This window comes from Chiloscyllium plagiosum, unplaced genomic scaffold (genome assembly GCF_037043375.1).
Source record: "Chiloscyllium plagiosum isolate Xiang-an unplaced genomic scaffold, Cpla_swu_hap1 HiC_scaffold_2, whole genome shotgun sequence".
Classification (NCBI taxonomy): Eukaryota; Metazoa; Chordata; class Chondrichthyes; order Orectolobiformes; family Hemiscylliidae; genus Chiloscyllium; species Chiloscyllium plagiosum.
The window spans coordinates 73348473-73363276 of NW_028270140.1; the positions used below are offsets into that span (position 1 = coordinate 73348473).

The following is a 14804-nucleotide window of genomic DNA, read 5'->3' on the forward strand; positions in this document are numbered from 1 at the left end:
AGAAGGTTTGTAGCTCGGGTGCTCGTTGTTGTGGTTCTGTTCGCCGAGCTGAGAATTTGTGTTGCAGACGTTTCGTCCCCTATCTAGGTGACATCCTCAGTGTTCGGGAGTCTCCTGTGAAGCACTTCTGTCGTCATGTTTCCTCCAGCATTTATAGTGGTTTGTCTCTGCTGCTTCCGGTTGTCAGTTCCAGCTGTCCGTGCAGTGGCCAGTATATTGGGTCCAGGTCGATGTGCTTATTGATTGAATCCGAGGATGAGTGCCATGCCTCTAGGAATTCCCTGGCTGTTCTGTTTGGCTTGTCCTATAATAGTAGTGTTGTCCCAGTCGAACTCATGTTGCTCGTCATCCGCATGTGTGGCTACTAAGGATAGCTGGTCGTGCTGTTTCGTGGCTAGTTGGTGTTCATGGATACGGATCGTTAGCTGTCTTCCTATTTGTCCTATGTAGTGTTTTGTGCAGTCCTTGCATGGGATTTTGTACACTATATTGGTTTTGCTCATGCTGGGTATCAGGTCCTTTGTCCTGGTGAGTTGTTGTGAGAGTGGCTGTTGGTTGGTGTGCTGTTAGGAGTCCTAGTGGTCGTAGTAGTCTGGCTGTCAGTTCAGAAATGTTCTTGATGTATGATAACATGGCTAGTCCTTTGGGGTGTGACATATCCTCATTCCGTTGTCTTTCCCTTAGGCATCTGTTGATGAAATTGCGGGGGTATCAGTTTTTGGCGAATACATTGTAGAGGTGTTCTTCTTCCTCTTTTTGCAGTTCTGGTGTGCTGCAGTGTGTTGTGGCCCTTTTGAACAGTGTCTTGATGCAACTTCTTTTGTGTGTGTTGGAGTGGTTGCTTTTGTAGTTCAGGACTTGGTCTGGGCGTGTGGCTTTCCTGTATACCTTTGTGAATTCTCCGTTCGGTGTTCTCGGTACCATCACGCAAAACCAACATAGTGTACAAAATCCCATGCAAGGATTGCACAAAACACCACATAGGACAAACAGGAAGACAGCTAACGATCCGTATCCATGAACACCAACTAGCCACGAAACAACGCGACCAGCTATCCTTAGTAGCCACACACGCGGATGACAAGCCAGGGAATTCCTAGAGGCATAAGTTTGACTGGGACAACACTACTATTATAGGACAAGCCAAACAGAGAATAGCCAGGGAATTCCTAGAGGCATGGCACTCATCCACAGATTCTATCAACAAACACATTGACCTGGACCCAATATACTAGCCACTGCAGCGGACAACCGGAAGCAGCAGAGACAAACCACTGTAAATGCCGGAGGAAACTTCACAGAAGCGCTTCACAGGAGGCTCCCAAACACTGAGGATGTCTCCTAGATAGGGGACGAAACGTCTGCAACACAAATTCTCAGCTCGGTGAACAGAACCACAAACAATAACTAGTGTCTACACATATTAGATTCTGTAATAAATGTTTAATATTCAAGGTATGTTTGCTTTTATAGATCAGTGCATGAGTATAGGCGTTGGGACGTTATATTGCAGGATATTGGTTAGGCCACCTTTGGAATACTGCATTCAATTCTGGTCTCCCTGCTATAGAAAAGGATATTGTGAAACTTGAGAGTTCAGAAAAGATTTACAAGGACGTTGCCAGGGTTGGAGAGCTTGAACCAAAGGGAGAGGCTGAATAGCTAGGATTGTTTTCCCTGGAATGTCAGCGGCTGACCTTATAGGAGGTTTATAAAATCATGAGGGGCATGGATAGGGTGAATAGCCAAGGTCTTTTCTCCGGGGGAGGGGGATCCAAAACTAGAGGATATAGGTTTAAGGTGAGAGGAGAAAGATTTAAAAAGGGACAATTCTTTTTTTAAAAAAAAAAAGAGTATGATGCATGCATGGAATGAGCTGCCAGAGGAAGTGGTGGAGGCTGGTACAAATACAACATTTAAAAGGCATCTGGATGGGTATACGAATAAAAAGGGTTTAGAGGTAGATGGGCCAAGTGCTGACAAATGGGACTAGATTTATTTTGAATATCTGGTTAGCATGGATAATTTTGACCGACTGTTCTGTTTCTATGTTGTACAACTCTATGACTAACTGTACAGCCCATGGATCATTTTATCATCTTGTTTAACATGCCAAGTACAAATTTTTGTTAAAATCAAACTCCAGATCTAAGTTAGCTTTTCTAGTGGTTATTGCATTCTGCAGTTTCAGCAAACTATCAGTATTACTGAATTTATGTGTCCTGTAATCTAGAATTATCAGATTCCCATTGTATTATCTGCTTTGTAAAAAAGTTAAAACCAGTTACATATAATTATCTATCTTTGCAATAGAAGCTTCAGAACAACATCAAAATAAACTCCTGTGTGTTTTATGGTATACTTTGGATCACCTGAACAATAGAATAAGGTTATCAAACGTCTCAAAATGATACAACACAATAGAAAATAATTCAGTCCATCACACTTGCACATGCTTTTGAGGGAAAAAGGTCCCATTTCTAACTCTTTCCTCAGTCTGGGCAAGGTGTTTCCACAATGTTAAAAGGAAATTCGATGAATACTTGATTTAATTTTTCCACCACCTTTCAAGACCATAACCTTTCTCCCCCCAATCATTTTCTGCCTGGTTCTTTTATCATTTACCTTATAAGCATGATCCTCATGCTATAATCAGAAGCTGTTTCATCTCCTTTTGTTTTTCAAAACATTCAGATTTTCATATACCTTTATCTAACCTTTCTCATTGGACGAACTATTTTTCCTGATCCCCGCCATGCAATTGAAATCTTTCATTTAATACACCAGTTTTTCTAAGAATACCCACTGCAATGTAAAGACAAAGGTGGTCTTGAAAGTTAAGTGAAAAGGACCTACCTTGGAGACATCTACTGGCTTTGAAAGAAAACATGACGACATGTCACAGACCAGCACAGTTCCTTTTGTGTCCGGGACAAAGGGAAATTCCACACCATGCAGTGTCTCATTGGCACAACAGTAAACATAAGAAGCGTTTGGATTCAAATTCCAACTACTTGGATTTGGAATTGCTGGAAAACAAGATTTTTGTTTTTCAAAAAATCAGATCTTAGATATTCAGTTGGCCATAATGGATCCATTAAACAAGATGTTCTTACTTATGTAAGCATCGAGCTTGGGATGAACAATATTCACTTTTCCATATTTCGCTGCTTCAATGGCTGCTTTAGCAGACCAAGATCCAGTCACCACATAATCGGCACTCCTCTCTTCTTTCAATCCAATAAGGTTTAAAGGGACAGCACTGAACTGACCAGTTCCACCTCCCTGGAGAAAAATTACCTTGTAGTTTTCTGGAATATTCCTGCATTAAAGATATATAAACACAGGTGAATCTTCCCTTCCTTGAGGAGGAATGCCAAACACTGCTGTAAACCTTTGCTGAGATTAGCTTAACTATAATTAGAATACAAATATTCTTAAATGGCAAGTTTGTTGAAAGATCACAAAGGTTGTGATCCTCCAACCAGTTGTTCCTCCAATTGCAGCACTGCATATCAAATTACTTGTGTGATATTAAAGAGTTAATTTGCTCTGTTAACCTACAGGAAATGGGATGTCCCAAGTCTAGGGTGGGATGACTCTAACTTACAGATATATTGTAAGAAAATTACATCATCCTCTCCCATTATTCAGAGCCATTTACATGGCCATTCTTTTGCCATTCATATCCATTTGCATCATCATTCCCTATTCAGAAATCAATAAATTGGAATTCTGACAACTCCACTTGGTTAAAAAAATTGAATTCACACTAGATCCGACCATTAAGGAATAATTTGCATTACATTGCAGTGACCACGTCACCGCCAGAAACACTATCTTGAGTGGCATGTGACTGCGAGGGAGTGACTGGGGGTTGTCTGGTGGACATCACTGAATGTGATGTAAAGATTTTGTATAAAGCAAGGACTGTTTCCTTTGTTCAGAAAGCTTCCCTGGACATGCCTCGCAGGAATGGCAAAGAGAGTTCAGGGTTTCTCCAAAGCTTGTATTGTACTGTGCTGTGCTTAATAACATCTAGCTTGTTCACAGATGGTGAGTTGCAGTTGCATCAAGTGTGTAAGAACCTCAGTTAAAAAAAAGACTTAACACTTGGGCAATTTCAAATGTTCCAAAAGCACTTCACACCCAATAAGAATACACTCATCAATTCCTATCACTGAACAAGCACTCAGATGCCACCCATCCCTGCTACATTTCTCCCAAATTAATGTCACCTCTGTGTACAACTGCAATTTACCACCTAAAACCTTAGGCTGCCCTTATCACTCAATCACAATCCCTGCCAGTCAAGCCAGGAGGAGAGGTGAAGGGAAGCAGAAGTGACAGTGACCGTCAGCAAGAAATAGAGAGAAAAGGTGATGCTGTGTTTATTGCTGTCGGAGCTCTAGGACATAGCTGTAAGTGTGCAGGTTGCACACCATCTGCAATTGGGGAGTCAATCAGCAAAAGCAAACAAAAATATTTCTATACAGTTATCAGTTTAAAACAGAGGGAAAGGTAACAGCCACAATTTCTCTAATCTTTGAAAAGTGCCTTGGGATCTTTTTAGTTCACCCAATGAGGCTGGTAAAATCACATTCAGAAAAGACAATATAGCAATTCAGTGAGTCAAGGCTGAGACTTTAAACTAGGTAATGCAAATTGAATTGCTAGTCTCTGACCATTTTAACATAATCACCAATTCTAAACAATACAACTTACAATTGGAAACATAATTATGCAGCATAATCACAGAATTGTTATAGTGCAGAAAGACTCCTGCCTTTCTATTTAGAGAGTTATAGGGAAAGAATTATTCAATGCCCTCTTAAATGCCTCAATTGAGCCTACTCTACCACATTTCTGGACAGTGCATTCAAGAGCACAAGCACTCATAGCAAGAAAAGTAGTCTCATCTTGTATTGCTTCTTTTGTAAATCACTAAAGACTGTGCTCTCTGATTTTTGACCTATTCATGAGTGGGAACAATCTTTCCCAATGTACCCTGTCCAGAATCCACATGATTTAAACATTCCATTAAATCTTCCCTCAGCCTTCTCCCCAAGGAATAATAATCCCAATTTCTCCAATCTATCCTCACTCAAAAGGTAGAAGACAGGGTGGTGGTGGAGGGTTGCTTTTCACACTGCAAGCCTTTGACCAGTGGTGTGCCGCAAGGATCGGTGCTGGGTCCACTACTTTTTTGTCATTTATAATAATGATTTGAATGTGAACATAGGAAGTATATTAATAGTTTTGCAGATGACACCAAAATTGGAGGTGTATTGTACAGCAAAAAAGGTTACTTCAGATTATAATGGGATCTTGATCAGATGGGCCAATGGGCTGAGCAGTATCTGCTCCATAAACTGGCAGATGGAGTTTAATATTGATAAATGGGAGGTGCTGCATTTTGGGAAAGCAAATCAGAGCAGGACTTATACAGATGTATAGCATGGAAACAAACCCTTTCGGTCCAACCTGTTCATGCCGACCAGATATCCCAACCCAATCTAGTCCCACCTGCCAGCACCCGGCCCATATCCCTCCAAACCCTTCCTATTCATGTACCCACCCAACTGCCTCTTAAATGTTGCAATTGTACCAGCCTCCACCACTTCCTCTGGCAGCTCATTCCATACATGCACCACCGTCTGCGTGAAAAAGTTGCCCCTTAGTTCTCTTTTATATCTTTCCCCTCTCACCTAAAACCTATGCCCTCTAGTTCTGGACTCCCCAACCCCACGGAAAAGTCTGTGTCTATTTATCCTATCCATGCCCCTCAATTTTGTAAACCTCTATAAAGGTCACCCCTCAGCCTTTCATGGTCCAAGGAAAACAGCCCCAACCTGTTCAGCCTCTCCCTATAGCTCAAATCCTCCAACCCTGGCAACATCCTTGTAAATCTTTTCTGAACCCTTTCAAGTTTTGCAACATCTTTCCGATAGGAAGGAGACCAGAATGGCATGCAATATTCCAACAGTGGCCTAACCAATGTCCTGTACAGCCACAACATGACCTCCCAACTCCTGTACTCAATACTCTGACCAATAAAGGAAAGCATACCAAACACCTTCTTCACTATCCTATCTACCAGCGACTCCACTTTCAAGGAGCTATGAACCTGCACTCCAAGGTCTTTGTTCAGCAATACTCGCATGGACCTTACCATTAAGTGTATATGTCCTGCTAAGATTTGCTTTCCCAAAATGCAACACCTTGCATTTATCTGAATTAAACTCCATCTGCCACTTCTCAGCCCATTGGCCCATCTGGTCCAGATCCTGTTGTAATCTGTGGTAACCCTCTTCGCTGTCCACTACACCCCAATTTTGGTGTCATCTGCAAACTTACTAACTGTACCTCTTATGCTCGCATCCAAATCATTTACGTAAATGACAAAAAGTAGAGGACCCAGCACCAATCCTTGTGGCACTCCACTGGTCACAGGCCTCCAGTCTGAAAAACAACCCTCCACCACCACCCTCTGTCTTCTACCTTTGAGCCAGTTCTTAAATACTTAATGGTAAGTTTCTGGGGAGTGCTGAACAAAGAGACCTTGGAGTGCAAGTTCATAGTTTCTTGAAAGTAGAGTCGCTGATAGATAGAATAGTGAAGGAGGCGTTTAGTATGCTTCCCTTTATTGGTCAGAGTATTGCGTACAGGAGTTGGGAGGTCACGTTGTGGCTGTACAGGATATTGGTGAGGCCACTTTTAGAATATTGCATGCAATTCTGGTCTCCTTCCTATTGGAAGGATGTTGCGAAACTTGAAAGGGTTCAGAAAAGATTTACAAGGATGTTGGCAGGCTTGGAGGATTTGAGCTATAGGGAGAGGCTGAATAGGCTGGGGCTGTTTTCCCTGGAGTGTCGGAGGCTGAGGAGTGGCCTTATAGAGGTTTATAAAAGCATGAGGGGCATGGATAGGATAAATACACAAAGTCTTTTCCATGGGGTGAGGAAGTCCAGAACTAGAGGGCATTGGATTAGGGAGAGAGGTGAAAGATATAAAAAGGACCCAAGGGGCAACTTTTATATATGGAATGAGCTGCCAGAGGTAGACATGGTGGCTGGTACAATTGCAACATTTAAAAAGCATCTGGATGTGAAGGTTTAGAGGGATATGGGTCAAGTACTGACAAATGGGACTAGATTAGGTTGGGATATCTGGTCAGCATGGAGGAGTTGGACCGAAGAATCTGTTTCTGTGCTGTATATCTCTGTGACTCTGACTGAAGCTTCTTGAAAACCTCTTCTGCATACCGTTCTGTATATTCACGTCCCCCCTTAAGGTGTATGCAACACTCCAGTTGAGGTCTAAACAGAAAAGTGAGTCACGGCTGGAGCAGAAGCAGAGCAAATGCAGGCAGAGTCCTGGAAGCGAGCCATGGCCAGAGTGAGAGAAGAGCCAGCGTGGGCCAAGTAGGGAGCCAAGTCACAGCTGGAGCAGGGGACAAGCCCTGGAGGAGAGTCTGGGACAGAGGTCAGTGCGTGGAGACAGCAAGGCCTCGTGTTCAAACACTGATAGGCACAGACTTGAGTATTTTGAAGACACTTTTTATTCTCATTCAGACTTTTAAAACACTGTATTCCCAGGTCAGTCTTTTTCTTTTTTACTATTTTAATTCTTTAACAACACTTAAAAGTATCTGTACTAGGTACCCTGTACCTAAGATGGCACCACGTGGTGACATTACAAACTTTTCGTTCGAGTGCACGTGACATTAAAGGCTCCACAAATTCAGCATAAATTTAATTGGGGCATAAAAGCAGCGAGATTAAGTCTAGAATATCACAGGATTTCTACAAAAAAAATCTCTATCCATCCTGTTACCCTTAATGACACATGCAGATACACTCAGTCCTCCTTATCGGAGACATTGGTAGGGGCACAGAATTCCTGTGGATAACAAAAAGAAAATGCAGATTCCACTAAGACCCTCTCCTTTGTACCCAATACGTCTTGAAATAAACAAAAATATTTTAATACAATAAAAATATTTGCTTAGCAAATTTTTAAAACCATAAGAATGCACACATCTTTATCAGAGTAATCTTGAGGAAGACAAGGTTAGAAGTAATTACAGTATATTGTTCATACAGTATGGTACTGGAGCCGATCTCATGAGTATACAAATCCACAGGTAGCAAATCAGTGGATAATGAGAAATAAGTATACATCAGATCTCTCTGCTCTTGTACACCTTTAACAATAGCACTCTACTGTTTCTCCATATTCTTTTTACCAAAATGTATCACTTAGCACCTCCCCATTGAGCATCAACTGCCACCTCTCTGTCCACTCCATCAACTTATCAATGTAATTTTGAAGTTCGACACTGTTCCCTCACCACTTTACATTTATCAAAATTTTCAGTTATCTGCAAGCTTTGCACTTGTCCTGACTGTACAAATATGTTAAAACTCTCATTCAGCAAACAAATTCTCTGGTTAGCCACTTACATAAATGTTTTACAGGTCTGTTAATGTGAGTGTAAATTAAGTGATCAGATGGTGATTTTATTTTTAAAACGGTTCATTGGATAGGCATTTATGGCCCATTCTTAATTGCCTGAGCACAGTTACCGGTCGACCACAGTGCTGTGGGTTTGGAGTCACATATGGACAAGGTGGGAATGGCAGTTTCCCTTTCCTAACAGGATATTAATGAACCTGGATGGGTTTTTCCATTTAATAAAAAACAGCATTACACTAGCTTTTTTATCTTAGATTTGTACTGAATTCAAAATTTCATCATTGCCATGGTGAGATTCAATGTCTCCAGAACATTGAACAAAACAAAAAACTAACTGGAGATGCTGGAAGCATGAAACAAAAAAAAAACAGAAGTTGGAGAGACTCAGAAGGTCTGGCAGCATCTATGGAATTAAAGTGGAGTCAACATTTTGGGTTCAGTGACCCTTCTTTAGATTTCCCATTCAGAGGAAAGGACACTGGGCCCAAAACATTGACTGTTTTCTCTCCACAAATGCCGACGGAGCTGCTAAATTCCAGTTTTTGTTCCCCAGAACACTGGCCTGGGATATTTGTATTTCTAGTCCAACGTCATTACCACTGCAACATCATCTCACCGGCTTGGTACATGCTCTTATATCATTTTAAAATGTTCAACTAATTTATTCTGAGATTTCATCATCCCTTGATTTTAACTGTATTCTCACTAGGGATATTGATCATGGATTATTGTGTCAGCAATGGTGAAGGTAGTTGACAGACTGCCTCTGAAACCACAAAGAACTGGATTCAAGTTGGATTTCAGGTCTGAAGCTCAAAACCTCAAAGCTGGCACACCATTGCAGAACTGAGGAAGCACTTTATTCTTGGAGGTGATGAACTTCAGATAAAGTGTTAAACTAAGGCTCTACATGCCTGTTGGCATGAAGGATTCAGTTTCACAATGTTGCAAAGTTGGGTAAAGTAATTGTACATTGGGAGTCAGGAAAGTAGAGTTTGGTGTATGTAAAATTGTAAAATGCTAGGGGGTAAAGCATTGTGTGGTATCTTTAAAAGATGTTTTTTTTTGGTGCTTAGAGATGTAAACTGTATGTCTGTGAGCAGCAGCTAGGGGGTTTGCAGGTGTAGAGAGAGCCTGAACTGAAACATTTGTATCAAAAGGCCGTACAGTTAGCAGGCCAAGCAGCAGTTTTTACAAAGACAACAGGTTTTTGAATTTAGCCAATCAATTTGAACCAGGCCTTTCAGTTACTAAAACCTTTTAAAATTGGATGACTTTGACAACATTGGACCAATCCTACGTAAGGAATATTAGAACATAGAACATAGAAGAATACAGCGCAGTACAGGCCCTTCAGCCCTCGATGTTGCGCCGATCCAAGCCCACCTAACCCACACTAGCCCACTATCCTCCATATGCCTATCCAATGCCCGCTTAAATGCCCATAATGAGGGACAGTCCACCACTGCTACTGGCAGGGCATTCCATGAACTCACGACTCGCTGAGTAAATAACCTATCCCTAACATCTGTCCTATACCTACCCCCCCCTTAATTTAAAGCTATGCCCCCTTGTAATAGCTGAAACATTGTTATGTTATCCTGGGTATAAAAGAAGGGAGCAGTTGGACAAAGATCAGAGAGCTACCTGCCACCCGCCAGAGCCAACTGCCCATAGCTATTAAGAAAGAAATTGGCTTTCACTTATGTATTAGAGAAAGCATCATCTAAAAAAAAACAACAGTACCAATGACAGAAAAGGCATTCCTGACTGAAGAAACGGAGGGTACATTCCTGACACAAATCAAAAGACCAAATTCTATTTTTTTTTGTATATGATTGGGACTTGTATTTATTGAAACAGCATACCATTAGAATCTTGTTTTATTCAGAAATAGTTAGTAGCTAGGAGGGATTTATTTGGTTTGTTAATAGTTTAGTTAACTTATTCATTGTTGGAGTTAGATAAATAAATTGTTACTTGTTGATTTTAAAAAGCAAGTATCAGGGATTTATTGTATTTAACCACAATAAAGTTCCTGCAGATTAGTTTATATCATTTTTCACATTCTTTACAGATTATAGGGCGAGGTGCTGCTCTCTGGACGTTTCAGTTTTAGTTCTTGGGGAGGTGGGGGCATGGTGTGTTTAACCTCCGCTTTATAACAACAGCTTCAAAGAGGGAGTTGGGGAGTTACATCAGCATCACAAGTGAAAAAAAGATAAAGATCATCTGGTTGTTATCACATTGCTACTGATGGGAGTTGACCAAGTCTACATTAGCTGCTACATTTTTTACATTGGAATGACTATTTTTGTAAAAGTATAGTCATGACCGGTAAACCACAAAAACCAGGGTGATTGTGAAAATAGTGTTATATTCTATAAACTCTTAATTGCAGTAAGTGAATTGAAGTTATCCTTACAGCAGTTCTCGCAGATCATTTTCTGTTGTGTTGACAATTTTGATGAAATCTGAAGATCTGTGGCTCATTTCTGTTGAAACAAGAAAAAAAAAGTTGAAGTATGAATGCATGAGGTTAACTTAAAGTAATCTATAGTTTTGCAGGCTCACCTAGAACACTAATTCCAAGTCCCTTGTAATCCAGCAGTTCTTTCTGTGCTTGAAGCAAGACCTGGAGACATGAAACATCATCCATTAAAATAATGACACACTAATACATCAAATCATAATATTTATCACAACAGCAGATTATAGACCCAAGTTACTTCTAAGCATATTGAACTTTGAAGTAAGACAGGCTGCTTTGTTTTTATTTAGAAAGAACATACTAATCTGGGATGGCTGAGAATGCAACTGAGGGACTATTTAGAAAATTCCTGTGTGGATTACTCTTAGCTTTGAGAGGTAGCCTGGAATATTATACCCTAAATGGTGTTGAGAAACTTCAGAAAGATTTCTGAAGGAAATATACAATTTAAAAAACCTGAATCACCCTGAGTGTTACATTGTCAGATGAAGGCCATAATTACAGTACATAAGAGAAAGAGTAGTCTGGTTGAAAAGATGTCTATGTCCTTCCAGGATCATGCACAAGAGAAGGGGTTACAAACCAGCTCAGTATGGCCTAGTCTGGTGTTCGAGTGTTAGTGGGCTAGTGTATGCAGTGAGGATTATTGCTGAAAATATCTACTGGTTATCCTCTTGCTTGCAAGTGAAAAAAAAGCAAGCCAATTGCTAGAAGCAAGACTTTAGTATGAAGCCATTATAGAAGAAACTAGACAACTCCTCGCAAAAAAAAAGAATTTGCTGAAGCCAGAATCACCAGACCAATTGTTCAACTGCCACACAGTCAGTCAATGCCACTGGATCAGCTGTTGTGGTTACTCTCCTTACACAAGATTCAAGTGTGCAGGTTAAATTGGTATTTGTTGAAACAACTTTAGTCTTGCACTGGTTAAAAAGAGTTCTGTCTAACTTTGTCCTTCCAATCTCAGCCCGGTGTCCATCTAATACAAACAGAAAATTTCACTCTTGTACAATATGAACAGTGAGACGTTGTCCACTCTCAGTATCTTATCCTGTTTGTAGGAAGCTCTCCATATTCTCTAGTTTGCTGCCAAGGTTGACCAGGCCTTCGGGTGCACAAGGGTCCTATACAGTCATTTCTTCTGGACACTTAGCAGCAAGAACCTTTAATACCCTAAAAAAGGTGCCATAAAGCACACTACAGCCTACCTTATAAAAAGAGCTGTAACCTTACTCCTGTTCGAATCCCTTTTTGCAAAATCTTAATTTAAAATAGCCATCTACTCCTCAGACAAACTGAAAACTGATTTGTGTATATTTATTTTTAAAATCTTACCTTTTTTGAGCCATTTCTAATGTGTGTACATAGTTTGTTTTATCCCATTTTAATAACCAATAAACTCAATCCTGAAAGCCTGATTTAATTAGCTCCATTTAAAACAAGTACATTGGAACTAGAATAAGTATCCACAAAAAAAAGTTTTAATTGTTTTAAGTTGATACTATGCTGGCTAAGAGAGAGATGGAGTCACATAGTGAAGGGAAACCAGTTCCTAGCTCCTCACCAAAAACCATTATGAACTAGAGACTTTGCCATCTACAAAAGCAGGAGACAGAACCTTAGTGGTCTGAACTGCATGGGCTACGGTGGGATTTGTGGTAGAATCGCACAAGTCATCTCATGAAGCCTACTTCGACACCAGGAGCAGCCTTCTGTATTGTTTATGCCTTTGAGTGGAGAATTGAGTTTCCTGCTACACAAGGCAAGTTGCTAATTAAAGGGGTTTAGAGCTTGTTAATAACTTTAATAACACCAGATGAAAATCAGCTCATTAATATTCAGCTTCCTCACTTAGCAAATGCACCAAAAAAAAAAAGCATGATGCTGGGAATTATCAACATGAGAGTCAGAGTGGGTGCCTGGCAACTTCAGTTCACCACTTACTCCAAGAATATCCATATTGGTGCCTGGTTTCCAATATCTTAGGGCATGGTCCATGGACATGAGCGACACACCCCACATCCGCGGCATCTGACATGTGACAGTCTCTAGGAACATCTCCAAATCAAAAGTATACTTCTCTGCTTCATTGCCACAGCAGCAACTAGCATTGTAATGCTGCAGCAAGGGCACTGAACATACATCCAGATCATGGACTGGATCTGGTTGCATCGGTGGGACCTTCACTAGCTGTCTTAACACTCACTCACTCCCAGAGCATACTCAGAGGGATACTCTCAGCATCCAGTTTGCCTTTTTGCACTTTGATCCCTCAGCCAGAGAAACCAGACTCATGGTATTACTGTATTAGCACAGCCTAAGCCAGGAAGCTGATCCTAATTGTCGGCAGTCCTGCCTTTTTTGGACTCTTATCCTTCTGGATGAAAAGAGGCAGGTATTAAAAGGGAGAGGCAAGTGGCTGGCACAGCTGTTACTTTTGATGCAGGTGGGGAGACGTTTCGAGCAAGTGACTAGGCAGCTCAGATGACATGCAGTGGTGTTGGAAGTTAAAAAGTGGGTGATAGCAAGTGAGGGAAGATTGCAGTGCATATTGACCTTTTTCCTTACATTGCTGTGCATTCTTCCAAACTGCTGAAACTGAACCGTCCTGGTTGGCAGCCTCAGGCTAGATTGGCATGGTCTCGTGTTGGGGGTCCCCCTGTTGGTCCTGGGGGAAGAGGACGCCCATACTATACATCTCCAGGTCCCTACCAGCAAAGCAAGGTGACAAACTTCCCTTTGCTGTCACATCTGGAGCAAACATCAGGAACCGTACAGGGCAGCTCCAGACTGACAGTGCTTGTCCAAGTGCTCTCCAGCCTTTAATGACAATTCCAATGCTATAGATACCAGTCAAATCCAGGATCTCCTGGCAGTGGTGAGTTGTTCTGAAATTGACCCATAGTAAGCTGGAATGGTATTGGACAAAAGGGATACCACAAGGGATGGATAAATAGGCAAAATGAGGCAAGTTTGGCAAGATACAGCAAAAAAAAAAAAAGGGACCAGGGCACACAGCAAATAAACCTTTAAAAAAAGCTAGGTAACATAATCAGTGAGCTTCCGGATGAAGCACTGTTGGTATGGCCTGCTTTCTATTTATGTGTTTGGGTTTTCTTGGCTTGGTGACATCATTCCCTGTTCTTTTTCTCAGAGGGTGGTAATTAGGATCCAAGTCAATGTGTTTGTTGATAGAGTTCTGGTTGGAATGCCATGCTTCTAGGAATTCTCGCGAGTGTCTCTGTTTGGCTTGTCCTAGACTGGATGTGGTGTCCCAGTCGAAGTGGTGCCCTTCCTCATCTGTATGTAAGGATACTAGTGAGAGTGGGTGATGTCTTTGTGGCTAGTTGATATTTATCTATTGTGGTGGTGAGTTTTCTGTTTGTTTGTCCAATGTAAGGTTTGTTACAGTTCTTGCAAGGTATTTAGTAAATGACATTAGTTTTGCTTGTTGTCTGTAATAGGGGCTTTCAAGTTCATTAGCTGCTGTTTTAGTGTGTTGGTTCACTTATGGGCTACTATGATGCCAAGAGATCGGAGTAATCATTTCAGAGATGTCTTTGATGTAGTGGAGAGTAGCTAGGGTTTCTGGATGTGTTTTGTCTGCTTGTTGCTGAGAAATCGGTGGCCTGTGTTCATTAGGTACCCGTTCTTTTTGAATACACTGGAAAGGTGATTTTCCTCTGCTCTGCATAGTTCCTCTGTGCTGCAGGGTGCAGTGGCTTGCTAAATAATGTTCTAATGCAGCTTTTTTGTGGGTGTTGGGATGATTGCTCCTATAGTTCAGTATTTGTTCCGTATGGTGTTGTTTTCCTGAAGATGCTGGTTTGAAGTT

General features: G+C 41.2%; 1 protein-coding gene across 1 annotated transcript in view; it reads right to left on the minus strand.

Annotated features, from left to right (window-relative positions):
- Positions 1–14804, minus strand: part of psat1 (phosphoserine aminotransferase 1) — a 53620-nt gene that overhangs the window by 17191 nt on the left and 21625 nt on the right. The window contains exons 2-5 of the mRNA XM_043712634.2: positions 11053–11113; positions 10904–10973; positions 3117–3322; positions 2857–3029 (exon numbers count right to left, since the gene is read on the minus strand). Coding sequence (XP_043568569.2) covers positions 2857–3029; positions 3117–3322; positions 10904–10973; positions 11053–11113 — 510 coding nt within the window. The remainder of the gene's footprint in view (positions 1–2856; positions 3030–3116; positions 3323–10903; positions 10974–11052; positions 11114–14804) is intronic.